The following is a 25718-nucleotide window of genomic DNA, read 5'->3' as shown; positions in this document are numbered from 1 at the left end:
GGAGCTGTGGCTCAAGTGGTAGAGCGCTAGCCTTGAGCTGAAGAGCTGAGGGACAGCGCCCAGGCCCAGATTTCAGGCCCCACGACCGGACCCCCCCCTCAAAAAAGAAATGTACTCGTTATTTTGCCCATGTAATTGTAACTCCTCTGTACGGTATTCTCACAATAAAAAAATATTAAAAAAATAATAAACAACTTTCTCTCAATCCCTGAGAGCACATTAGGTCAACAAAGTGTCCCTGTGACTAAACAAACCTTGTAAAGATTTTCTATACATTTCTTTTTTTTTTTTTGGTAGGTTGTGGGGGCTTGAACTCTGGGCCTGGGCGCTGTCCCTGCGCTCTTCAGCTCAAGGCTAGAGTTCTACTACAGTGCCACTTCCGGTTTTCTGGTGGTTAATTGGAGATAAGCATCTCATGGACTTTCCTGCCCAGGCTTGGCTTTGATCCATGATCCTCAGATCTCGGCCTCCTGAGTGCTAAGATTACAGGCATGAGCCACTGGCGACCGGCCTTTCTGTACATTTCTAAAGACTAACAAAGTGATTGGCACTAGTGATCTTGCCAGTCTTGGTTTCCAGTTGGTTTTTTTTTCTTTTAACAGAATGAAAACTAACCTCACTGAGCAAGTACAAGACCCTAAGTTCAAACCCCAATACTGCAAATATGTTATATGTGTATTTATTCTGTATATTAAAAAACTATGTCAGGCGCGAGTGACTCACACCTGTAATCCTAGCTACTCAGGAAGCTGAGATCTGAGGAACACAGTTGAAGCCAGTCTGGGCAGAAAAGTCCCTATAAGACTCTTATCTCCAATTAACCACTTGAAAAAACCAGAAGTGTCCCTGTGGCTCAATGGTAGAGCGCTAGCCTTGAACACAAAGAGGCCTAGAGATAGCGCCCAGACACTGAGTTCAAGTCCCACAACTGACAAAAAAACAAAAACAAAAAAACCACTATGTACTAATGTATGTAATCTATATACATGGCAACACTTGGCAGCAGTGGCTAAAACATAAATTTTAGGAGAAAAAGAGAAGATAAAATTTTCAATTAAATACCTTGTCTATCTCTTTTCCTCTTCAACATAGTACTGGAATTCCTAGCTAGAGTAATAACGCAAAAAACAAACATAGGGCTGGGAATGTGGCTTAGTGATACAGTGCTTGCCTAGCATGCACGAAGCCCTGGGTTCAATTCCTTAGTACCTCATAATCAGAAAAAGCCGGAAGTGGCTCTGTGGCTCAAGTGGTAGAGTTCTAGTCTTGAGCAAAAGAAGCTGATGGACAGTGCCCAGGCCCTGAGTTCAAGCCCCAGGACTGGCAAAAGAAAAAAAAAAAAAAAGAGAAAATATCTTTCATTTAAAAATGATTTAGAAACATCAGAATTTGGCTAAAGATGGATACTTTCTTAAATAATGAGCTATAACAGAAATAGTATTTCTGACTTATTAATCTGTCTTTAGCTTAATATTCTTAATGGAATATTGTGGATATCAATATTGCATATATGATGGAACATGAGGGATAGAAGGTGAGTTTTTTGAAGTTAGAAATCACTATTATACACCTTATTGGCTTCAAATTGATGAAATTCTAAAGAAAGTCCATTTTTTTTATACATACAGGCATTTCCCCCAACCATATTATTAAAACATCTGCTTTAAATCCCAACTCACCTGCTTAATGCCTAGACCTTTCTCATGCATATATCCCAGATTAAACATAGCTTGTGCGCTGTGTTGTTGCTCAGAAGCAAGACGATAATGAATAAATGCGGTCTCATAATCTACATCAGTGCCAAATCCATAGAAATGGTAGTCTCCAAGTTTAATTCGAGCCACAGTATAGCCTTTAGCAAAAGTTAAATGCAAAATTGCCAATAAATAAAGTGTGCTTAAAACAGACCAAACAACCATTTTTCCTCCATTAACATGCTTATATAATACAAATGATCTTAATTTGTAGCACACAAACTTTATAAAGTTGGTAAAAGTTTAAATGAGACACATATCTCCTTTGCAGAATGTCTTTTTTTTTGTCCGGTCGTGGGGCCTGAACTCAGGGCCTGGGCGCTGTCCCTCAGCTCTTCAGCCCAAGGCTAGCACTCTACCACTTGAGCCACAGCGCCACTTCCGGCTTTTTTTTTCTTTTTGCTTAATGTGGTGCTGGGGAATCGAACCCAGGGCCTCAGGCATGCAAGGCAAGTGCTCTACCACTGAGCCACCTTCCCAGCCCTGCAGAATGTCTTGTATCATTCAGCAAGTAAAAACAACCATGTTCCATTTTATAATGTTATTTACAGCTTAAATATCAGTTCCCTAGTTAGATCTGGAGAAGACCTAGACACACAACATTGAGAGGAATATGTATGTGAAAGAAATATTTACCACAAAAAGCAGTTTGGAAATCTAAGTCTTTTTAGGTTTCAGGACTCTATTACATGCTCTATTCAGTTCTCATTTTATACAGTAAGCTGGCTTTTTTACTAGAAACCAGTGAACCACAGTATAATCACATGTCCTTACAAAGACTTTGGAATGCAATGGAGAAACCTGGGTATGAAAACTACCACTTTGAGAGTCAATACTGATCACGATACAAGTTAAACAATAGTTAATATCTCTGATCAATTTTAAGATAAATGATAACAATTTAACATTCATCAGAGATAAAAATTAATATAAAGAGTTTACTGGGTGAGGCTCTTATCCCCGATTAATACTCACCTTGTGAAGCAGCCCTGTTCCAGTGTAACAAAGCTCTGGGGTAAGTTTCATTTTCACCTACAATGGTTGCTTCTCCTATAAAAAAAACAAAAAACAAAAACAAACTGGACATTTAAGGAGAGGGATTAGACTTTCAGGGTTAAGGTGGATATGTGGAGCATAACACTAATATTAAACAAGCACTGAGGGGCTGGAGATGTAGCTTAGTGGAAGAGTGCTTGCCTAGCAACTACAATATCCTGGGTTGATTGATTGGCAATCATGGAACAATTGTAAAGCTCCCCAGAAAAACAAGTACTGAAATTAAATAGGTACTAGAAAAAAAGTACTGAATTCAAACATTGGATTTAGGATGGTGCCATTTCCTGAAATGTGCTTTATCCACAGAACTAATGAAACTAATCACTGAACACTTCTTCAGATCTGGTGTTGGAAAATGATTGTTTTGTATTTAATCTATTTTGAGTAATGTATTTATTGAATGCAGAAGTAAATAAACTATGGCAGGACTAAATGAGCCTTACTCTGGTCGAGAATAAAGGCTGCATTGCTCTGGGCCACTTCATAGCCTTGTTCAGCCAGCAGGAGGTACTGTGTCACTGCAGAATTATAGTCACCGTCTTTGTAGCTGTTATAGGCAGTCATAAGCCTCTCAGACCAACGGCCTCGTTCACATACGTTCTTAAACAACTGCAGAGAGAAAAACAAAAAAACTGTTGCATCTTGGCTAAAATCTTGGTGGTTATTAGGTTTGCCCTATGAATCTCTAGCAGCTTGCTTTTTGTTTGCTCTGAAAAAGTTGGCTAGAGATGTGGCTCAAGTGGTAGAGCACCAGCCATAAGCAAGCCAAGTGAACACAAGGCCCTGAGTTGAAGCTCCAGTACCAGTCCTATTACCCAACTACTATGGTTTGAATATGCAATGTTCCCACAGGCTCATGTGTTTTACATGTGGTCACCAGCCAGGGGCACTGTTTTAAGGGGCTGTGGATATTTTAGGAGGTGGGTCCTAGTCAGAGGAAGTAGGTTGCTATGAGTGCATCTTTGGGGGCTCTTGTCTTGTCATGGGCTCCTCTCTTTTTTCTGTACTGTGTCCTGTGTACTGTGATATGAACTGCTTTGGGACACCATACCCTCTGCAATGGATTTCACCCTCTGAAGGTGCTAAAATAAATCTTTTCAATTTTAAAGAGGACAGCCAAAGAGTAATGTTTCCAATTGAAATATATGGCCAGCCCTCCTTCCTTCCTTTCGCCAGTCCTGGGTCTTGAATTCAGGGCCTGGGCACTGTCTGTGGGCTTCTTTACCACTTGAGCCACAGCACCACTTCTGGCTTTTTTTGTGTATGTGGTACTGAGGAATCAAACCCAGGGCTTCATGCATGGTAGCCAAACACTCTACCACTAAGCCCACATTTTCTTTTTTTTTTTTTTTGTCGGTTGTGGGGCTTGAACTCTGGGCTTGGGCGCTGTCCCTCAGCTCTTCAGCTCAAGGCGAGCGCTCTACCACTTGAGCTACAGCACCACTTCCGGTTTTCTGGTGGTTTATTGGAGATAGGAGTCTCACAGTCTCTCCTGCCCGGGCTGGCTTTGAACCGCGATCCTCAGATCTCAGCCTCCTGAGTAGCTAGGATTACAGGCGTGAGCCACCAGCGCCCGGCCACATTTTCTTTTTTTTAATGCTGACTATGAATCAGGTCCTGTCTCAGCAGACACCAACAGGTGTTCTTCTACTGATTTGAATAGGGAAAGACAAAATAAACACAGACTCCCAGATTCTTTCCTCACTATACTAATTCCAGTAAGCTCAGCCTTTTTCTGCTATAGAGGAGAGGACAGCATGTAAAGAAAACCAAAATGAAAAGGGCAGGCAAACCCATTTCCTGACTAAGTAGGTGGGAGAGGCCTTACCTCCACCGCAGTGTGACAGGATCTCATGACCCCCGTCCCACTGGCATGCATCTGTGCTAGATTATAGAAAGCCAGGATGTGCCCTCCTTGAGAGGCTAAATTAAAATACTTCAGGGCTTGTTTATAATCTCTCTTGACTCCAATGCCATCTATAAGAAAACAAAATCACATTATTATTTTTTTAAAGTTTTATTATCTTCAAATAGTTGTATGAAGGAGTTTGTCATTCAAAAAAGCACATTAGGAATACAGTGTGTCTTGATCAATGTTTTACAGCTGGCTTAGAGAAGCCATGTATATAAGGAACAAAGTTCTAATGAAAGTCTTACTTAGTGAACTATGTGAATTTGATAAAGATATAGAACTAGGTAGTTTATAATGAAAAATAAAATGCAAGTTGGTGCTGGTGGCTCATGCCTGTAATCCTAGCTACTCAGGAGGCTGAGATCTGAGGATTGTGGTTCAAAGCCAGCCCGGGCAAGAAAAGTCTGTGAAACTCTTATCTCCAATAAACCACCAGAAAACCAGAAGTGGTGCTGTAGCTCAAGTGGTAGAGAGCTAGCCTTGAGCTGAAGAGCTGAGGGACAGCACTCAGGCCCAGAGTTCAAGCCCCACGACCGACCATAAATAAATAAATAAATAAATAATGCACAAATAACTGAAATTAGGAGCACATTCATCAGGCAGAACTGGATAGTTCCTGTTTTCACATCATAGTGCCACCTAGTGGAAAACAGATATTCCTGTATCTATCATTAATTACATGATGATTACATGGTTACTTACTATAGTACATGGAACCAAGCTGTAGCTGCCCATCCACCCAGCCTTGTTCAGCAGCTTTCTGAAAATACTTTAGTGCCAGATCATAGTTCTGTAAAAAACATGTCAAAATGATATAAAAGCTCAAAAGGCTGAGATATAAAGTCAGGAGATTCATTCATTCAAAGAATGAACAAAACATACATAAAATATTCCTGATAAGTCATTAAAAGGACTCCCTGGACTTTTTATTTATGAAATACATATCTGTTAATGTACTTCAGGTCAGGATTAGTATGTAAGATTTTGAAGAAAAACAAATACTGAGTTTTTGTGTAAAATCTGTATGTTCATCTCAGAAAGCATAAATACTACTAGACTACCAGATCTGAAATAATTGTTCTTTCTACTAACCTTTTTAAAATTTTCTTTTTCTAATATTAAGAAAGGAAAATGAGCCAGGCACCGTTGGCTCAAACCTATAATCGTAATTATTTAGAAGGCTGAGATCTGAGGATCATGGTTCAAAGCCAGCCTGGACAGAACATCCCTGTGAGATTCTTATCTTCAATTAAGCACTCAAAAACCCAAGTGGCACTGTTGCTCAAGGTGGTAGAGTGCTAGCCTTGAGCCAAAGAGCTTAGGGAGAGCACCCAGGTGCTGAGTTCAAGCCTCATGACTACTACCACCAACAACAAAAAGGCAAATGATGGACTGGGAAGGTGGCTCAGTGGTAGAGTGCTTGCCTTGCACGCAATAAGGCCCTGGGTTCGATTCCTCAGTACCACATAAACAGAAAAAGCTAGAAGTGGCGCTGTGTCTCAAGTGGTAGAGCGCTAGCCTTGAGCTGAATGTCAGCATCCAGGCCCAGAGTTCAGGCCCCATGACCCCCCTTCCCCCCAAAAAAAGGCAAATGAATCTTTCCTTATCTGTTTCTTCTTTGTGTTCTTTATCAGATATCATGGTTACTAGATTTTAAATGTCATGTGTATCCCCAGAGAAAGGATAAAATTAAAATAAATATGACTCTGAACTTTAGTATCTTAAAATGACTAGAAGGAATCAAAGGAGGCCAAATTAATGTCTTTTGTGTTAGAGGATAACTATAGATTAAACTTTTCAATCTAGCTCTTAATTTCATGCTCAAATAAATATCTTGCTCGAAGAGATCCTACAAACCAGCATCATGAATCAGGGATATCTCCCCACAGGAGGTAGCAGAGAATAAGATCTAGTGGCCAAAGAAAATAAAGATAGCTTGCAGTCACAGAACCCAAGGAAGAGAGATTCAAACGAAGTAGAACCAGAAAACATCAGCTGGACTGACATAAGGGAGCCTCTGGTGATCTGGTCAAAGACAGTATAATTGTATGAGGCAGCAGGCTGACCACCAAGAAGAATGAATAGCAAGCCTTGGCTTGGGAAAGCCTGTTCACACTTGGCTTTAAACTGAAGAGCTATAGATAAGACAGGTGGTAGGTAGTTCAAAGGAATAAAGGGCAGGATAGAAAGCTTTTCATCTAAATGGGAGACTTGAGCATTTTGTTAGGCTTGAGTAAAGAAGTAGGCAAGAGTAGGCCAGGCCCAGTGGCTCATGCCTATAATTCTAATGAGTTGTGTGGTAGAGATCAAGAGGATCACGATTTGACATCTCAACAAATAACTTGAGCATGGTACTTCACTCCTGTGATCCCAGCTATGTGGGAGGTATAGGTTTTTGCTTGGGCAAAAAGTGAGGTCCTATAACCTAAAGTCAAGAAGGCCAGAGGTGTGTCCCAAGAGCAAGGCCCTGAGTTCACACCTTAGTATTGCCAAGAAATATAAATACGCAAGTAAATAATAAGGCAAGGGAGCTTTTTAAACATTGAAAAATGGGAACAAGAAAGGAGGGTAGAGCGCAAACACGGAAGAATGAAAAACAGTGTCACCCATTCAGAAGGTGGCAGAGCCGGAGCTGTTTTAAGATGACAGCTGAGACGGGGTTGTGGCGTACAAGGTAACTCAGAGGCCAGAGGAGAAAGCTCAACTTTGGTTACAATGGAACAGCCTCACCTGGGCTGACTGGAAACTGGTTAAGGAGAAATTTCATCCCTCATCAACTGACTGCTTACAAAAAGTCAGAATGCTAGACTGCACACTTACAACTTGAACTCCTCTCCCGTAGAGGTAGGCCATTCCTAGCCCACTCTGTCCAACTGGGTTGCCCTGTGAACCAGAGAAATCAGACAAGAGTAAAAAGGATTCCACTACAAAAAGGCGAGAATAAATGACTGTGAAAGAAATCATTTGCAAGCATATTCAAAACATATCTTAATAGTTTTCATTCAAAACAAAACTTCCTCCTCCTTAGCCTAAACAATCTGACTTTTAGACATGTGGGGACTGTTACTACTTTGTTTTCAAGAGCAAAGAGTAAATGCACTTAAGGACTAATTTTGGTGACTTACTTTGTCTGTACCACAAATTTGTGATACAAAACATGGCTAACGTATTGCATGAAAATTAAAAGCAAGTTATACTTTTTTGGTAGCGTTTTCTTGGCAACCCCTGCCCCAGTAGAGAATGAATACATCATGGGGTAGAGTCAACAGTCATGTGCTAACAGCAGACTGTTATCAGGTGCAAAGACATACTTAAGACTTAGCAGAGCATCATGGAACAAAGGTAATCAATGTCTTGAAACTCAAAAGAGAAAAATCTAGAATTCGCCCAACCTAGAAGGATAGAAGACATCTTAAAAAAAGTGTCACAGAATTCCTCTGGGAAGCACTCAAGTGCATTTGAAAGTATAGTAATACAGTAGTTGGCAAAGAGGTTAAGTACACACAGTGGGGCATAGGTATCCATAGGCAGATTTTCTAGGCCTAAGAAAGCCTAAATTGTGTTATTAGGATTACTGAAAGAACTAGATTATGTAAGCTTTTTACAACTGCAGTACAAATAAGGTAGATTATATAACTATTACGTTTTGTAGCTAAAAAACAATATTTCCCTGGTTTCAAATACATTTAAATACAGTTAGTATTCAACAATCTAGTTCCTCAAAAAGGAATTGCTTTATATTGAGAAACCTTTGTCTAAGCAACACATTTGCAGGAACCATAGTTACAGACATACTTTTGATAATTTATGGCATGGGTTAGTTATAATTAATCCTCTAACACAATAAATTTACTGTTTAAGTATCAGCATTGTGGCTCACATGTCAGTAATTGAGTCATGAAGTCTTACCATGTCAGCAGCTTTCTTAAAGTAGTGAAGAGCTGTCTCATTACTCTGAGGAACAATATCACTTCCTTCCGAATACATCTGGAAAAGAGATCCCACTTCATTGAAAGCTGTAACCCTCTTGCTAATTACACGGCTCTTCAGTCAGTTTCATCTCATTTGGGGTTTTATTAAGTTTCATAAAATCCATCTACAAGGCTACAATAGTCCGCAAGACATTTTAGAAGTAAAAGCAAACTCGTAAGAGGCAAAAATTTAAAATATTTTTATGTGTTTGATGTTGTATTAAATTTATGATCTATTTGTAAAAGTGAATGTCAGTTCACAGATTTATCTCAAAAGAAGAAATTTCCAGTTCTAAATAAATCATCTTCCTAATATCCCTGGGTAGCCAAATGGGTGACAACTCATTTGGGATCAGAGGAGTGGCTGACTAAACAGGGACAAGGACAGGGTTGGCAGATTCATATTACACTTTTTCTTCCACCATGGCTTCCTCAAGATAAAGGAAATGGTGAGCTTCAAGTCAAGACAACTATATGACAAAGGGGCAAGAAGCAAGGAAAAGAGAATGCTAATGCTATTATTTTTTTTATCCACGTACATATTAAAGAAATAATAAGCAGAGTTGTGATAGAGACAAGAGTTAATTAGTAATTTAGGGAAAAAGTCAAAAGAGCTGCAGTGAAAAACTTTTTTGTCTTTTGCTGGTCCTGAGACTTTAACTCAGGAACTGGGTGCTGTCTCTGAGCCTCTTTATGTTCAAAGCTAGCACTCTACCCTTTGAGCCACAGCACTACTTCTAGCTTTTTTTTGAGTAATTTATTGGAGATAAGAGACTCACAGACTTTTTTGCCTGGGTTGGCTTCGAACCATTATCCTAAGATCTCAGCCCCCTGAGTAGCTAGGATTACAGGTGTGAGCCACTGGCGCATGGCTCAAGAAGTTTTCAAGTATGCTGACATAAGTGAGGGAATGTCATTGTATTTCCTTTTTCGCCAGTCCTGGGGCTGGAACTCAGGGCCTGGGTGCTGTCCCTGAGCTTCTTTTGCTCAAGCCTAGCACTCTGCCACTTGAGCCACAGTGCCACTTCTAGCTTTTTCTGTTTATGTGGTACTAAGGAATCGAACCTAGGGCTTCAAAAGTATGCTAGGCAAGCACTCTACCACTAAGCCCCTTCTCAGCCCTGGGAATATCATTTTATATAGTTATAATGTTTAATGTAAGATTACCAGGTTCCAATTAGCTAGTTGTGATCATTTGATAAATACTGATGAGATTTTCATCTGTAAAAATGTTTGTAATATGTTTCATTCTGAACTTTCTTACGTTGGCACTTAGTTACACATGAAAATACCATGAGTTTCCACTGCATCAGTTTTTAAAGTAGTAAAAGAGAAAGTTTTGAGATTCTTCCACAATGAGAGCTACTAAATCTTTAGATGTAAATATTTTCTTCCATGAGAAAAGAACTGCACTGACAGGTGGATCAGAGCTGTTATATTTAAGATCTTTAAGAAATCTGTAGATACATTTCAACCAACTTCTTTTCTTCAAGAAAAAACAGAGTTGTTTTAACAAGACACTACATCACAGAATGTCATTCCTCACTACTGCATGCAATACTCACAAAGTAGGAGCACAGATAGCAATAGCTAATTTCAACAAAGGATTAAGATACTGGAACAAGTGCTGTTACGTTTGTCCAAGAAAATGCTTCAGACTAGCATTTCTCTTAAGACAGGGTTATAATACCTATACAGTAGATTCTACTCCCAATTTATGCTTGCAAATTATAGCTTGTGAATACAACATGTGCTCACTATGCAAACACCTCTCTCTACTGCCTAACACATTCACAGGTGTACAGTACCTTTCCCAAGAAGGCCATAGCATGTGAATTGCCAGCATTAGCTGCTAAATTGAAGTAGTCAAAGGCTCTCTGTGAAACAAACATATGAAAAAGAATTCATTTTTTACAGAACTTCTTTCAGCTAAAATACTTATTTCAAGGACATTGAAAGTTTTGTTGTATTATAGTTCATTTTTTGTTTGTTTGTTTTTGTTGGCCGTGGGGCCTGAACTCTGGTCCTGGCCACTGTCCCTCAACTCTTCAGCTCAAGGCTAGTGCTTTATTTATCACTTGAGCCACAGCACCACTTCGGGCTTTTCCTGCTTATGTGGTGCTGAATCAAACTCAGGGCCTCATGCATGCAAGGCAAGCGCTCTACCACTGAGCCACCTTCCCAGCCCTGTGTTACTTTTTTAATGGCAATATTGGAATTTGAACTCAGGGATATGTGTTGTTGTTTTTTTTTTTTTTTGTCTTTTCTTTTTTTGGTACTGGGGATCGAACCCAGGACATTGCACTTGCTAGGCAAGCGCTTTGCCACTGAGCTACATCCCAGCCCGGGGGGATATGTGTTTGTTAAGGAAGATACTAGAGTCATACTTCTAGACTTTTTTACTATTTATTTATTTATTTTTGGGTCCGGTTGTGAGGTCTGAACTCTGGGCCTGGGTGCTGTCCCTCAGCTCTTCAGCTCAAGGCTAGCGCTCTACCACTTGAGCCACAGCGCACTTCCAGCTTTTTTCTTTTTGCTTATGTGGTGCTAAGGAATCGAACCCAGGGCCTCATGCATGCAAGGCAAGCGCTCTACCACTGAGCCACCTTCCCAGCCCTTACAGTGGTTTTAAAAACTAAAATACCTAGTTATCTGAATTTCAAATAGAAATCTGAATATTCCTGTTTATTTTGTCTGTCAGGCATGTCAGGTATTATTTATCTCATGCTTATATTCACCAAGAACTTCCTGTGTTCCCTAAACGTCAGAGCTAAGAAGACTTGTATTATTTACAGGCAATATGAGCTAGGATCAGATTTTTCTGTGTACTTTACTACTGATCCTTGGGTGGAAAAAAAAAAAATCTGTAAAAGGCAAATCTTTGAAAGGAAAATAGACGCCCTGGCACATATGTCTCCGTGTTCCCATCCTGTGTCCTGACTCCTGTTTGTCTCTGGTCACCATGGCATCCCAATTCTGCTCTCCATTGGAGCTGAATTGGTTTGTTGGTATTGTTTTTGTTCTTTCTTTCCTCTCTGGCCTGTTTTCTAGCAATATTTAATGTATTTGCAAACTGCAGGCCTTTGTTACAAGGGGCTGCCTGCAGACTGCTAGTGTTCTATAATAAAGACTCCAAGATTTGATCCCTCAAAAAAAAAAAAAAAACACAAAATAAAAGGAAAATAGCCTATTCTGGGATACAATTCCTCTTGATTTTACTTAAAACTACTCAGGTGTGATAAGGGTTTAAGTGCCATAGGATCACTATTAGCACTGACTATTAAAAAAAACACATTTCATGCTATAACATCAGGAAAGCCTACAACAGGATCGTTACCTGATGGTTTTGTTCAACTCCACGACCTCCATGTAGATGCAGTTGTCCCAGACCAACCTGAAAACCAACAAAAATAAAGTAAAAGCAAATAGTGGCATGTGGCATATAATTAAAACCAGACTAGTAAGTAACTAGTTGGTCATAAAAAGGTTATGATACGAAGACTAGAAATTTAGTCCTAAGTCCTAAAGATACTATTCTATTTTATTTGCATAAAATTTGTATGTAATAAAAAGGTATGTTAAGCTGGCTGCTGGTGGCTCATGCCTGTAAATCCTAGCTACTCAAGAGGCTGAGATCTGAGGATTGTGGTTCGAAAGTCTATGGAACTCTTATCTCCAATTAGCCACTAGAAAATTGGAAGTGGTGCTGTGGCTCCAAGTGGTAGAGTGGTGGCCTTAAGTACAAGAGCTTGGGGAAGCAGGGCACCAGTAACTCACCCCTGTAATCCCTTTTTTTTGTTTTTTGCTGGTTGTGGGGTTTGAACTCTGGGCCTGGGCGCTGTCCCTCAGCTCTTCAGCTCAAGGCCAGCACTCTACCACTTGAGCCACAGCGCCACATGCATGCAAGACAAGCACTCTACCACTGAGCTAGCTTCCCAGCTCCTCACCCCTGTAATCCTAACTAATCAGGAGGCTGAGATCTAAGGATTGTAGTTCAAAGCCAGTCAGGGCAGGAATGTCCGTGAGACTCTTATCTCCAGTTAAGCACCAGAAAACCGGAAGTGGTGCTGTGGCTCAAGTAGTAGAGTACTCACCTTGAGCTGAAGAGCTCAGGGACAGTCCCTAGGCCCAGAGTTCAAGACCCATGACCAACCAAAAAAAAAAAAAAAAAAAAAGAGCTTAGGGACAGTGCCCAGGCCTGGAGTGAAAGCCCCACCATCTACCAAAAAAAAAAAAAAAAAAAAAGAAAAAAGAAAAAAAGAAAGAATATGCTTTAAACTACAAAATACCTTCTGAAATAAGGCTGAAATAAACGGATTTTCTGCTTTAAGGGAAATACTAAAGATACTTCTCAGGCAAGGAAGAAAATTATCTAAGGAACTTGGAGTGTGGGGAGAAGAATGGCTCAACTGATATTCGTTTCTTTTCTTTTTCATGCTCTTCCTTGGCTTTTTGGTTCCCAGCTGGTACTCTACCACTTGAACTATACCTCAAGTTCAGCATTTTTGCTAGTTAGCTGGAAACCATCTCATGGACTATTATGTTCAGGCTAGCTTTGAAACTTTATCATCAGATCGTAGACTTCTAAGTAGCTAAGATCACAGGTGTGAGCCACCAGTACCTGGCTTCTACTATTCATTTCTATATCTTAAATCAGAAACAACTGGGAACCTAACAGAAGATAGATGGTATAGTTCTTTCCATCTTACTACCATTAAAAATAAGCCATGAAGCCTACAAGTGCTTGTGTGTATAGAGTACTTTGGCCAACATTATCCATTCACATTAAACAAACCTTTTTGCAACTTTGAAGAGATTACAAACTAAGATGAACAAAAGAACCATGAGCAGTATATATAGCTGCTTTGAGAGCACCTGAGATTCTAAGAGTTCCAAAAGCTTTCAAGTGTCAGTGGTGCCCCATACATGTGGTAACTTCCAACTGTGGTATGTGAGCGAGCCATCTGGCCAACTGTTAAGTAACTATCAAGACCTAGGTCCCATCCCAGATAAACTCAGGGACTCTTGGTATTTTTTTTTTTCCTTAGTGCTCCTAAGGTGAGCTAGTAATTGCTCAGAACAATATATACGTTACTTAAGAGATGTGTGTATCCCTTCCCCAGATTAAAATAATCAATGTAGGAAGATATTCCCTGAGATGATTAAGCACATACCTGTGCTTGTACGTCACCTTTCTCAGCTAGGAACTGGTAATACTGAATCAAATCTTCTTCTAGCATTCCACTGTTCATTCCTGGGTTTTCCACTTCATCAGGCAGCCGTATTCTCTGTACTACCGAGCCTCCCGTTAGTGATATATCACTAGCAACTACAATATGAGGGCAAAACAACAATGGAGAGTTGAGTCAGAGGACTGTCTCATAGAAAGAAGTATCATTCCAGATGCCAAGTTTTTTGACTAACACACGTTAATGCTACTTTTTCTACAGTAGTCTATCGATCACAAACAGTAAACTATTATATAATACATAATTCACAATTTTCCACAAAATATTTAAGAAGTAGAGTCCAAACAAAATTAATCATCTAGCTTAAGGATGAATCCACATGACAGCTATGATATTCAAGTGCCATAATAATAACAGATGTATTTAAAGTTAATTCCATTTTGTTTTCTGGGAAGTGAAATGGGAAAAAAAAAATATCTACCATGATTGGCAACAAGACGATAATGGGTCAGTGCTGATTCACAACTCTGGAGGACTCCGATGCCAGCCCAGTACCGGTAACCCTGTAAGACACATTCAGGTGAGAAATGCCAGGTTCATAGGTTTTAGTGACAGTGTTTCTTAGAACAAATGAAGCTAAAACACACTCAGAATACAATTCTGCTGTGCTCTGATCCAAATAAACTAGCATCTCTTTTATCTCCAGCTTTAAGTTCTGAGGTCATCTTTAGTAACTTCAACAATTAGACAATATCTAAGACCCAGAAATAATAGTATGTACTTTTTGCATAAAAGCGAATTACTTAGGCTCTCACACAGACCAACTTTAATCTTATTTTAGTCTTCAAAAGAAGGAGTGATCTTTCAAGCCAGTAAAGGAATAATAAGTTAACAAAAGGGGTTAAAGGAGACTACTGGAAGTAGGCCCAGAAACAACAGCAGTAACTTCAGAAAAAGTAGGAAGATTGCTAACCATGAAGACCATAAGTCTACCAAAGTAGAACTCTTAGGAGTCAGTCTGTACATAACTTTATAAACTCTAGCAATCCTCAAGGTGTAATGATTTAATAACATGCACACTTAATATTCTAAATCTATAGTTATTCTTTAAGAAGTTTGGTAACTAATTTTGAAAAGAATTATGAAAATGTTTAATATACATTTCCTATACAGAAACCCAAATTTCGTGTTTTATAAAAATTGACCTGAAAGGAATTTTCAGTTAGTAATTTGAGGAATGTTACCAGAGTAAACCAACAAATGAAAGAGATGAACATGAGTAAGAGGTATTTCCAAAACTTCCTTCCATTTTTCAACTGCTTCAGACCAACTCCACGCTCCTTGGCATGACTCAAGCCCTCTTTGCTTGATATCCCATTTGTCCTGACTGTCAACCGCTGGGCATTCTATACCACAGAGCTTAGATTTTCCTGTGAATGTCTCTTGTTGCTATACTCTGCATGTATTGCTCCAGTTGCTTGGGCATCATACTCCTGCTTCTTCCATTTAAAAACCACTACCCCCTGAAAAACCTTATTTGCTTCTTTCCTAAGAAATACCTCCTTAAATACTGCTCCCTTTCAATCCATGCTTTTTGATATTTTTCACAAAGTGAAAAATCTTGTTGAAGGAAGCTCATATATGTTATTTATCTTCTGAATCTTAATGATATTTAGGTTCATTAAAAAAAAATATGTGTGGTTAAAATCATCACATCTACCTGGCTGGCCAGGTAGGAAGGACTGGATTTTCCTTTTTTGTTAAGTCTCAGACCCATCACTGACCAAGCCTGCAGATCTGATTGTGGACTGGTTTCTCTACTTTTCCTCTCATTTCAACTTAGTCTATCTCTTATATTCCTGCCACAATGAACTTAAAATCACCTTACAATCACTTGAAATATAGTGCCATGTGTCAGAGGTCATGTGACTTACCCTGAGAGGCAGATTAAGCATCCTGGCAGAAAAATCATGTGGAGGAAAGATTCTATATTTACTTACTAAGCTACTTAAGTGATCAATGCTATCAGGGAACACAGGAACATTCTTAAGTGTCCTTTATAGGATATACCCCTTTGTACAGTAAGTCCTTCATCAATCTAGATATAAAATCTATCATAATTCAATCAAAAAAAGCATACTGATAATTCCAGTGTACAGAAAATTTTCATCTCCATGTAGATTCAAATTTTTATGCCTATTAGTAAGAATTTGGAGGACATTCAATTGAATATTTGGTCTTCAGTAAATTTTAATCATGAAGTGTAAAAAAGTGGCCACTGTAAACACAATTTTTTCTGTTTCTTAATCGTATAGGCCTTCTACTGAAGTCATACTTACCAAAACCATGTGGGCTATTAGATTGCCTCCAAGAGCTCCAAAAGTATAATACACAAGAGCCTGTGAATGGATAAAAGACACTTAATTGAACACAGGTCAATATTTAATCAATTTCAATTATGAGATACATAATCAATTCCAATTATGAGATACAATTAAGCTTTAATAGTGTTACCTTTGCCTGACTTGAATTAACACCAAGTCCAGAGGCATAGAGAAAGCCAAGAGCCTGAAATACAAAAATAAAAGTGAAAATTCTTCCTTTGGTGAAAGTTTTTTCAACACATACATAATTTTGTATATAAGATGATGCAGGGTTGGGATGTGGCTTAGTGGGAGAGTGCTTGCCTAGCATACATGAAACCCTGGGTTTGACTCCTCAGTACCACATACACAGAAAAAGCTGGAAGTGGCACTGTGGCTTGAGTGGTGGAGTGCTAGCCTTGAGCAAAAGAAGTTCAAGGACAGTGCCCAGACCCTGAGATCAAGCCCCATGACTGGCAAAAAAAAGAAAAAAGATGAAAGATTTTTTTCATAATAAAGATTTGAAGGCAAATATGCAAATTGTGGAATAGCCTAGAGATATATTTGGGCTTGACAAATTAAACAATTAAATGCACCCTTAAATAAGTTGAAAAGTGGGCTGGAAAGATGGCTCAGTGGTAGAGTGCTTGCCTTGCATGCGTGAGGCCCTGGGTTTGATTCCTCAGCACCACAGAAGCAGAAAAAGCTGAAAGTGGTGCTGTGGCTCGCGTGGTAGAGTACTAGCATTGAGCTGAAGAGCTGAGGGACAGTGCTTAGGCCCCACAACCGACAAAAAAAAAAAGTAAAGAAGTTTAGTTAGAAGATCAATAACAATCTAATGAAACATTAACTATAAAACGAAGTTAAACCTGACTTTCACATCATCTTTGTGGGTAGTGTTAAGAAGACAAAAACCACTCTCCTACCATTAGATCAGTCTGTTTCTGTCTATGCAGAGTGGGATGCACAATGACAATGAACAAGAGAGTACTAAAATAATCCTAGGAGTGAAAAAGCAGCAGGGCACCAAGGGAGAAAGGCCATTGTACAATGGCCTTTCCTAAGCACCACCACCAAACCCTGCATTGATGAGGTTCTACTCAGACCTTCTGTGCATCATCCTGAAGACACTCAGGTTATAAAGAAGGTGCAGCAGGGAGAGCTGGTGCAATCCATGAGTTCCTCTACATGTCAGCCTCCCTGTAATTAGGTAGGCCTGTGAACTCTGCTGCTGATAAAAGGTATGTAAGCCATTTTTTAGGCTTGGCTGTTAAAAACATCCTGTGACATTTTCAGCTGTTTCTTTTCCCTTTCCAGTGGCCTGGAAACCCAGTGTTCTGGATATCCTAAGTACATGGTTAGCAGACATAGTCAGGAGATACAATGTGTAAGAGGATGATGCAGGCAGGAGAGCTCAACTGAACCTTAGCTCTGGAGTGCTAAGCTACTGTCATTTTTGGGGCATTGCCTGTTGTTGAATCATCAAGAACTGATTACTATGGAGAGAATGCTTTGTAGGATATAATGTGCTGTGACATTTCAGAGACCTATTACTACAGGAAGCTGATGCTATATAAAGTGAAACCATTCTTCAGAGCAAAATGCCTCTGAAGATGATCTATGTAATCACACATGAAGCTAATATTAACTGACTTAAGCAAAGGAGAGAGAAAAGAATTGAAAATAAAGCAGGGCAATTAAGATATACAATCTGCATATGCTTATACCTAGCACCAAAAATACAAAAGAAGATGAAAACTCATTAAGTATTCAGCTTCGTAGAAGTTGTTAACTGCTTAGTATGAAAACAGACTTTCTCTATGAAATTTTATTATTTTTTAAGCACATTTCATAGCTTGAATAAACTTGGAATTATTCAAGGCAATTTAAGCAAATGTGGTAGCCTTTTAAACCCAGGTGTCAATCTCTGTATTACTAATATTGTTAGGCTAACTTAGTCAGATACTTTGTTATCGAAGGGTACAATGAGGTATATTGAGCATCCTCTACAATGGGACAGCTGGGACATTCTGTTTGTAGAAAATACAGTTGACAAGAAACAAACTGAGGGCTAGGAAGTTGGCTCAGTGGTAGAGCGCTTGCCTTGCATGCCTGAGGCCCTGGGTTCGATTCCTCAGCACCACATAAGCAAAAAGAAAAAAGCCGGAAGTGGCGCTGTGGCTCAAGTGGTAGAGTGCTAGCCTTGAGCTGAAGAGCTGAGGGACAGCGCCCAGGCCCAGAGTTCAGGCCCCACGACTGGACCCCCCCCCCAAAAAAAAAAAAAAAGAAACAAACTGAGATGACTTGAGGATACAGAGGAATTCTACCAATTATACTGGATCTGTCTCTAACACAGGAAAAAAAAAAAAAACCTTACAGGCCTGGGACTGTTAGAAATGAATAAATACAGTAGTTGTGGACTGGATACTTGCTTGGACAAAATGGGTACAAGAATTTTTGGTTCAATGCTTTATCAATCAGTATGTTGTGGGTATCATATAGTGTAAAAAATGGCTAGACTGGAAGGGTGAAGGATGTTGACTGAAAAGAGCAAGTTATGGAACAGTAGGCAATGCATTTCATTTCAATCAACACTCACAAGTACATATATATCAAGAGAAAATTCTAGAAAACTATGAATGCCCTAACATGATTAATGCTTAGATGTGGGTGGAGGATTACCACCTATGTGCTTGGTAGGTATACACTCTACTACTTGACCTATATTTCTAGCCCTTGTTGCTTTCTTTTTCAGATAGGAATTGTGTTTTTGTCTACAGTCAGCCTTGGGCTTTGATCACCTAACCAATGTCTCCTAGTGGCTAGGATCACAGATGCATACCACCATATTTGGCTTGTTGGTTGAGATGGTGTCTCCTAACTTTTTGCATTGGTCTTAAACTGAAATCTTTTCTATCTGTGCTTCCCAAGTAGCTGGGATTAAAGGTTTATACCACCATACCTGGTTAATAAGAGCCTGAATATCAGAATTTTGGAATATATGCAACAATGAATTATTTCTCTATAGATTTAATTTGGAAAGGCTGCAAATATATCTTCAGTCACAAATGTTCTCAGACTAAGGGAAAGGAGCATCCAAAAAGATAGGTAAAATGGTCTGTTAAAAAAATTAATATAGGGGGCTGGGAAGGTGGCTCAGTGGTAGAGAACTTGCCTTGCATGCATGAGGCCCTGGGTTTGATTCCTCAGCACCACATAAGCAAAAGGAAAAAAGCCGGAAGTGGCGCTGTGGCTCAAGTGGTAGAGCACTAGCCTTGAGCTGAAGAGCTGAGGGACAGCGCTCAGGCCCAGAGTTCAGACCAGACCCCCCCCCCAAAAAAAAAATTAATATAGTACTTAAGAGACATGTCACCATCCAGTCTCAGTTGTTAGGGCATAAAGGGCAGTTTTGCTATTAGAATACCCAGTGTGGTGTGCAGAGGTTCTCGGAAATTGCACTTACAGTTTGTCCTTTGGGAGAGCCTTCCTCAGTCAGCTTCTCAAACATTGATTTAGCTGCTTGGATATTCTGTGTCAGGTAATCACCAAACAGAAGAGCATATGACACTCTCTCCAGGGCTTTAGTGTGGTTCATGCCTGCTGCCTTTTGAAGATACCTATATGCTCTTTAAATGTAAGAAATTACAAAACAAATTAGCAATGGTTTTGGACTGTCTTTAAAAGATTAAAAAAATCTACTGAAGTGCAACATAAATCATTTTCTTTTTCATAGTATGAAATTTCCTCTACTAGTACCCTGGATACTTTGACTTATGGAAGGTGCAGGGTTCTCCCTGTCATCTTAGCCCTTTGGGAGTCTAATTATACCAATTAATTCTAAAAATATGTAAAAGGTTAACTAGGCTTGTATAACAGAATTTCAATATAATGGTGTCAGGTGAAGATTGCACAAATAAATTACAATTTTCCTTTTCACTCTGCACAGGTTGTATAATCACTGTTTTACATTCCCAAGTACAAATTTTAAGTTTCAGTGAAAATTTCAAAGCAAAACCAAGAAATGACATACCTGATATTTCTCTTTGTTTTCTATTATTTTGAGCCCTAAATAGTATATGCATTCTTGGTTCTTAATTATAACTTTAGTCTGATTTAAAATTTTCTCACTGTTGATTCTTGGGACCAATACTTATAATCTTTTTATTCTGAAAAGTTAAAATAAAAGTAATGGCAAATCTTCTGTGTCTCTTATAGCACAGGTTTATTTTGTTTGTTTGTTTTTTAACCAGTATTGGGGCTTGAACTCAGTGCCTTATACTCTTGCTTTTTTTTCCCCCCTCAAATCTGGTGCTCTACCACTTGCCCATATCTCTTACAATTTTTTGCTGGTTAACTGGAGATAAAAGTTTGTAAGATATATCTTCTTGAAGTTAAGATCAGGTCTGGCCGGAGCCATATTAGGCCACATGGTGGATTGTAGGGTCTGGCATCTTGTCTTCATTCTGGGGGAAGGAACCCTCCCCCCCCCCCCCCCCCCCCCCGCCCCGCCGCCCATCATGTGTCTCCCAGGTAATGGGTGTGCCTGGATTCCTGGAGGCAGGGGCAGACACTTGGCTGATAGGTTATTGAGTCTGTCAGTTCAGTGCCTGGGACTGGGAATTTCCTATGGACCTGCCCCCTGCATTGACCTACTTAGGCTGGATCAGCCTAGTGCCATTACGCCATGCCATGTGTGTATCCATGATCGTGTCCTGTATCCAGTCTCCTGGCTCATCCCTGGTCATCATGGCGTCCCAATTCAGCTCTCCACTGAGGCCAAATTGGCTTGTTGGTATTGTTTTTGTTACTTCTTTCCTCTTTAGCATGTTTCCTAGCTGTGTTATGGGTATTTGCATGCTGCAGGCCTTTGTAACAACAGGCGGCCTGCGGCCTGTTAACTGTATAATAAAGACTCCAATAATCTATATTTCAAAATGTGGCTTCTGGGATGATTCACCTTACAACATTCTTAGACTGGCTTTGAAACATGACTCCTCAGATCTCAATCTCTTTAGCTAGGACTACAGGCATAAGCCACCAGTGCCCAGCCATTTGGCAGGAGTTTTGTAAAGTAAATTCTTGGCTATTTATTGCATGAGTGGTCTATCTTGGGGAAGAATGGACTTAGCAGTGCTACCTACTCTCTTTTTTGACTCTTCTTATTGCTTCCATTGAGGATTTTCATTCCAGTTTGATAAATCATTTCAGCTTCCTGCATCTGTCGTCTCTTAGCAGCCTCTTCTTCAGCTAAAAATAAAAAAAAAAAATCACATGCATTTGAGTGGATTTGAATACTATAGCAATTATTTGTCAGACATTGAAATATTCTTTCTTTTGGGTGTCCATACAAAGAAAATGAATACTTTTTCACTATTTCCAAATATGACTCTAAGAACACCTAGGTTAAATGTTCCCATTTAACTATTTTAAAGTGCTATACAAAATATATAAATGATTCTATCTATCTATCTATCTATCTATCTATCTATCTATCTATCTATCTATCTATACACACACTATCAGGATACTGCTAGAGAGTTACTAATGCTGATACTGTTTATATAATTCAACTAAAATTTTAGATTCTATGCCAAGGTTAACTAAAATAAGAACAGAAAAATATTAGAAAACAATAATCTGAAAAAAACTGTTTGGTCAAAGAACACTTTAGCCCTCTCTGTAGCACTACATTATCTTGCAAGGATAAAGTGTTTAATTACATAATAAAAATTAGGAAAGTACTTTTATTAAATATTGTCCAGATTTGGTGTTTAGGGCCTTCAAAAATACTGCTCTGTATAGAAACCAATGTGGACATTTCTCCTACTGAGCAATACTTACTTTCACAGAAGCCCCACTTTTCATCTGTCTTATAGTTGTAGGTCGTGGCACACCACAGTCTGCCATCTTCCCGCCCATCTGATGTACATTCATCATATTCCTTATCCAGGAAAAGAAAAGGGAAGTGGCAGGGCTCCCCATGTGCTGTGCCTTCGATGGCAGTTAAGACTGGGAAGAGGAAAAATAAAAAGCTAAACACCAACTTAGGCAAGAAGTATCCTCAAGCCGGGTGCCAGTGGCGCCTGTAATCCTAGCTACTCAGGGGGGATGAGATCTGAGGATCGAGGTTCAAAGCCAGCCAGGGCAGAAAAGTCCTTGAGACTTTTTATCTGCAATAAACCACTAGACAACTGGAAGTGGTGCTGTGGCTCAAGCAGTAGAGCGCTTGCCTTGAGCTGAAGAGTGCAAGGACAGCGTCCAAGCCCAGAGTTCAAGCCCCACAACCAACAAAAAGAAAAAAAAAAGAAAAATAAAGAAGTATGCTCAGGATGTATGACTCCATCCACTTATCCAAACTGAAACTTGCCTATATAATGTTTATTAATGAGTTAATATAGTAGAAAGTAAGATTTAGATATTTAATTTATAAATATGATTTTTAAAAAAAGCCTTCCCTGCCTTCTTTCTCCCATATGAGATCTATGTTGTGTGTCAATCTGACTGGGTCACATTGTCTAGATAGTCGGTTAAATATGGGTTCTGTTTCTGGAAGATGATTTTTGGATGAGATTAAAGTTGAAATTGGTAGACTTTGAGTAAAGCAGGTTATACTCTATGACGTGAATTAACTGTGTACAGTCAGTTGAAGGCCTAAACACATCAGAGACTGATTAGTTCTGATTCTGTACACTACCTAACATATATTAAGTGAAATATTTCACAGTGCAGTATTTTCATTTAACACTTCACGGATGTCTTTTAGGAAACAGCAGAATGGCAAGGTATCTTTTGGGAAGGCTTCGAGTACTCTGCTACAGGTATGCCTGAGGATAGAGGACATGGAGGTACAGAACTACCAGCTTTGAACATCTAGGACAGACATAAAAATGAGACTAATAAGGGAAACCATGGACCTATGTTTCTTTGGGCCTGGCTTACTTCACTTAATATAATTTTTTCCAAGTCTTTCCATTTCCTAACAAATGGGGCAATGTCATTCTTTCTGATGGAGGCATAGAATTCCATTGTGTCTATACACATTTTCTTGATCCATTCATCTACTGAAGGGCATATGGGTTGGTTCCATATCTTACCTATGGTGAATAATGCTGCAATAATCATAGTTGTGCTGGTAGCTTTAGTATAGCCTTGTTTGTGATCATTTGGGTAAATGCCCAAAAGTGGGATTGCTGGGTTCTAGGGGAGCTCTATGTAGAGTCTTTTGAGGAACCTCCATACCGCTTTCCAAAGTGGTTGAACAAGTTTACACTCCCACCAACAATGCAGTAAGGTCTGAGTCAAGCAGAAAAGTTCAGATAAGTTGATATTAGGGAAATGAACCCCAAGATAAGTATTCAAATTTTTTTTTCTTTCATGTGATTGTTTCTAACATATTTATAAGATGATTTATTTGTTGCTTTGTATGTCCCTCCCCCATGGTATAACCCCTGCTTTCACTGGATTTGATGTCGGTATAATTTGTGGAGGGGAAAAAACAAATAGTTTAAATAGGGATACAGGTGGACCCATTGCAACAATGAGATGTACAAATCGTTATGTCGAAAAACGAACTTTACAACTTTGGTGTGTGTGGGGGAGGATGGGGTGGGGGGAGCGGAGGGAGGTATGGGAAGGAATGGGAAGGGTAAACAAAGGAGGAGGCAACAATGCTTGATAAGAAATATACTCATTATCTTGCCTGTGTAAGACTAACTTACTATGGAGGCAAACAGGGGAGAAGGAAAGAGCTAGAGTCCCTGGCACAAGATCTGACTGGGTGACCTGTGGAGCTCTGATTATTCAAACTATAAAAACCCTGGATTCTGCCACTGTTTGCTTTTTGTTATTTGCAACCAAACATGTTCTTTTAAAACAGCTATAATAGAGAATTCCACAACATTCCCAGACCTTTCTCTCTCTCTCTTTTCAAAGAGTTTAACATTTGAATTTCTACTAATACATACTCCAACGACCATTCCACTCTTGGGGGCCATTCATTCATTTTCAACAACTGTTTACTGAAATAAAATGTAGAAAATAGTTGACACAGTTGAAAGACCTGTTAGGCTTCTGGCTGGTATCTGGGAGTTTAGATTTCAGTAGAGTTCTTTCCATACTGACTGAAAAAAGTGCCTCACTGGGCCTAAACTGTTTGTATAAACATGTGGTTTGAGCCTGGCACTGGTGGCTCACCCCTGTAATCGTAGCTACTTACGAGGCTGAGATTTGAGGATTGCAGTTTGAAGTCAGTCTGCACAGGAAAGTCAGTGAGACTCTTATCTCCATGAACCACCAGAAAACTGGAAGTGGTGCTGTGGCTCAAAGTGGTAGAGCACTAGCCTTTAGTGAAAGAGCTCAGAGACAGCGCCCAGGTCACAAGTTCAAACATATGGTTTGTGCTCATTGTTTTCCTTGTGACAGTTTACAATTTTGGGACATCCTAGACAGAGGTGTCTGCATCCTCAGTCAAAACCCTAGGCACTAGGTCTCTCAGGAGCTTCCCTGGTAGGTGGCATTTCATATGGGTTGTCACAATACACTGCTGGAAAAATTTAGTGCACCCTGTAATCTAACTAGGTCCCATGAACTAGGCAAAATTTGCTCTGAATTTTCATTCCAGCTCCCTAGAGGAAATAACTCTGCTGAGAATGAAACTGGCTTCTTAAAGCCCTGGCACCATGAGAAAGACTTATCTATCAATTCAGATAAGACCTTCAACCCACAGCTCATATCTACATATGCAAATTTTCTGGCTTCATTTGATCTAAGCCAAAACTCAAGAAGTGATTCTTGGCTTTTTTTGGTTTCTCATTTTTATAAGCTGAAAAACTGCTGCAGGTAAGGCTGAGAAAGACCTGAGAATTTCTTTCTCCCCAGTTTTAGCCAAGATCACTTGGATCCAGAGCCAGGCCTTAAGACCTGGCTGAGAGTTGGAGTGGGGTGGGGTGGGACAGGATCCTTGGAAGCTGTGCCTTGCTTCCTTGCTTCCTCTAGACTTTGCCCCATGCACCTTTGTATTCTGCTGTAATAAATCAGAGCCAAGTCCTGTGAGTCTTTCCCAGCAAATCATCACATCTTGGGATGGTCTTGGGCACCTCCTTACAGTCAGGACACAAGTGGTGGATTTGCTAGAATGAAGCTAACGCATGACAATATGATGAAAGCATTGTCTATAAAGAGCAAGAATAAGGTCCAGGGCACAATACATCCTTAGTGTCCAGTTGGTTTTGGAGCCGTCTGTGACAGCTTCTGCCTGTAAGGAGAGGTAAAAGCTCCCTTTCAGATGTGAAAGGAAGGGTCCAACCACAGCAAAGCTGGCTTGCTGGATCTCCTGACTGCTTTTGGTCCTAGTGGCTAAAAACAGTGATGCACCTGAGAAGTAATGCCTTTGGTTTTTGTTCTGTCCTCCAATGGGAGGAGAAAAGGTCCCGAAATTCCCCAGGATGGGCTAAAAATATTAAAAGTGTGTAGCT

At 39.7% G+C, this 25718-nt stretch overlaps 1 protein-coding gene across 3 annotated transcripts in view; it reads right to left on the bottom strand.

Annotated features, from left to right (window-relative positions):
* Positions 1 to 25718, bottom strand: part of Sel1l (SEL1L adaptor subunit of SYVN1 ubiquitin ligase) — a 47785-nt gene that overhangs the window by 9583 nt on the left and 12484 nt on the right. Inside the window, exons 4-19 of one of the 3 annotated variants that reach the window (XM_070028428.1) lie at positions 22087 to 22254; positions 21387 to 21492; positions 19709 to 19871; positions 16397 to 16450; positions 16222 to 16281; positions 14364 to 14445; positions 13868 to 14022; positions 12031 to 12087; positions 10502 to 10570; positions 8632 to 8709; positions 7543 to 7605; positions 5425 to 5512; positions 4639 to 4787; positions 3254 to 3419; positions 2730 to 2804; positions 1680 to 1852 (exon numbers count right to left, since the gene is read on the bottom strand). In XM_070028428.1, coding sequence (XP_069884529.1) covers positions 1680 to 1852; positions 2730 to 2804; positions 3254 to 3419; positions 4639 to 4787; positions 5425 to 5512; positions 7543 to 7605; positions 8632 to 8709; positions 10502 to 10570; positions 12031 to 12087; positions 13868 to 14022; positions 14364 to 14445; positions 16222 to 16281; positions 16397 to 16450; positions 19709 to 19871; positions 21387 to 21492; positions 22087 to 22254 — 1706 coding nt within the window. The remainder of the gene's footprint in view (positions 1 to 1679; positions 1853 to 2729; positions 2805 to 3253; positions 3420 to 4638; positions 4788 to 5424; positions 5513 to 7542; positions 7606 to 8631; positions 8710 to 10501; positions 10571 to 12030; positions 12088 to 13867; positions 14023 to 14363; positions 14446 to 16221; positions 16282 to 16396; positions 16451 to 19708; positions 19872 to 21386; positions 21493 to 22086; positions 22255 to 25718) is intronic. The other 2 variants (XM_070028435.1, XM_070028444.1) reach the window with 2 other exon arrangements.

Source organism: Dipodomys merriami, unplaced genomic scaffold (genome assembly GCF_024711535.1).
Source record: "Dipodomys merriami isolate MVZ:Mamm:240054 unplaced genomic scaffold, mDipMer1.0.p SCAF_1, whole genome shotgun sequence".
Classification (NCBI taxonomy): Eukaryota; Metazoa; Chordata; class Mammalia; order Rodentia; family Heteromyidae; genus Dipodomys; species Dipodomys merriami.
The sequence above is the reverse complement of the archived record's forward strand: the minus strand, read 5'-3'. Positions and strand labels throughout refer to the sequence as shown.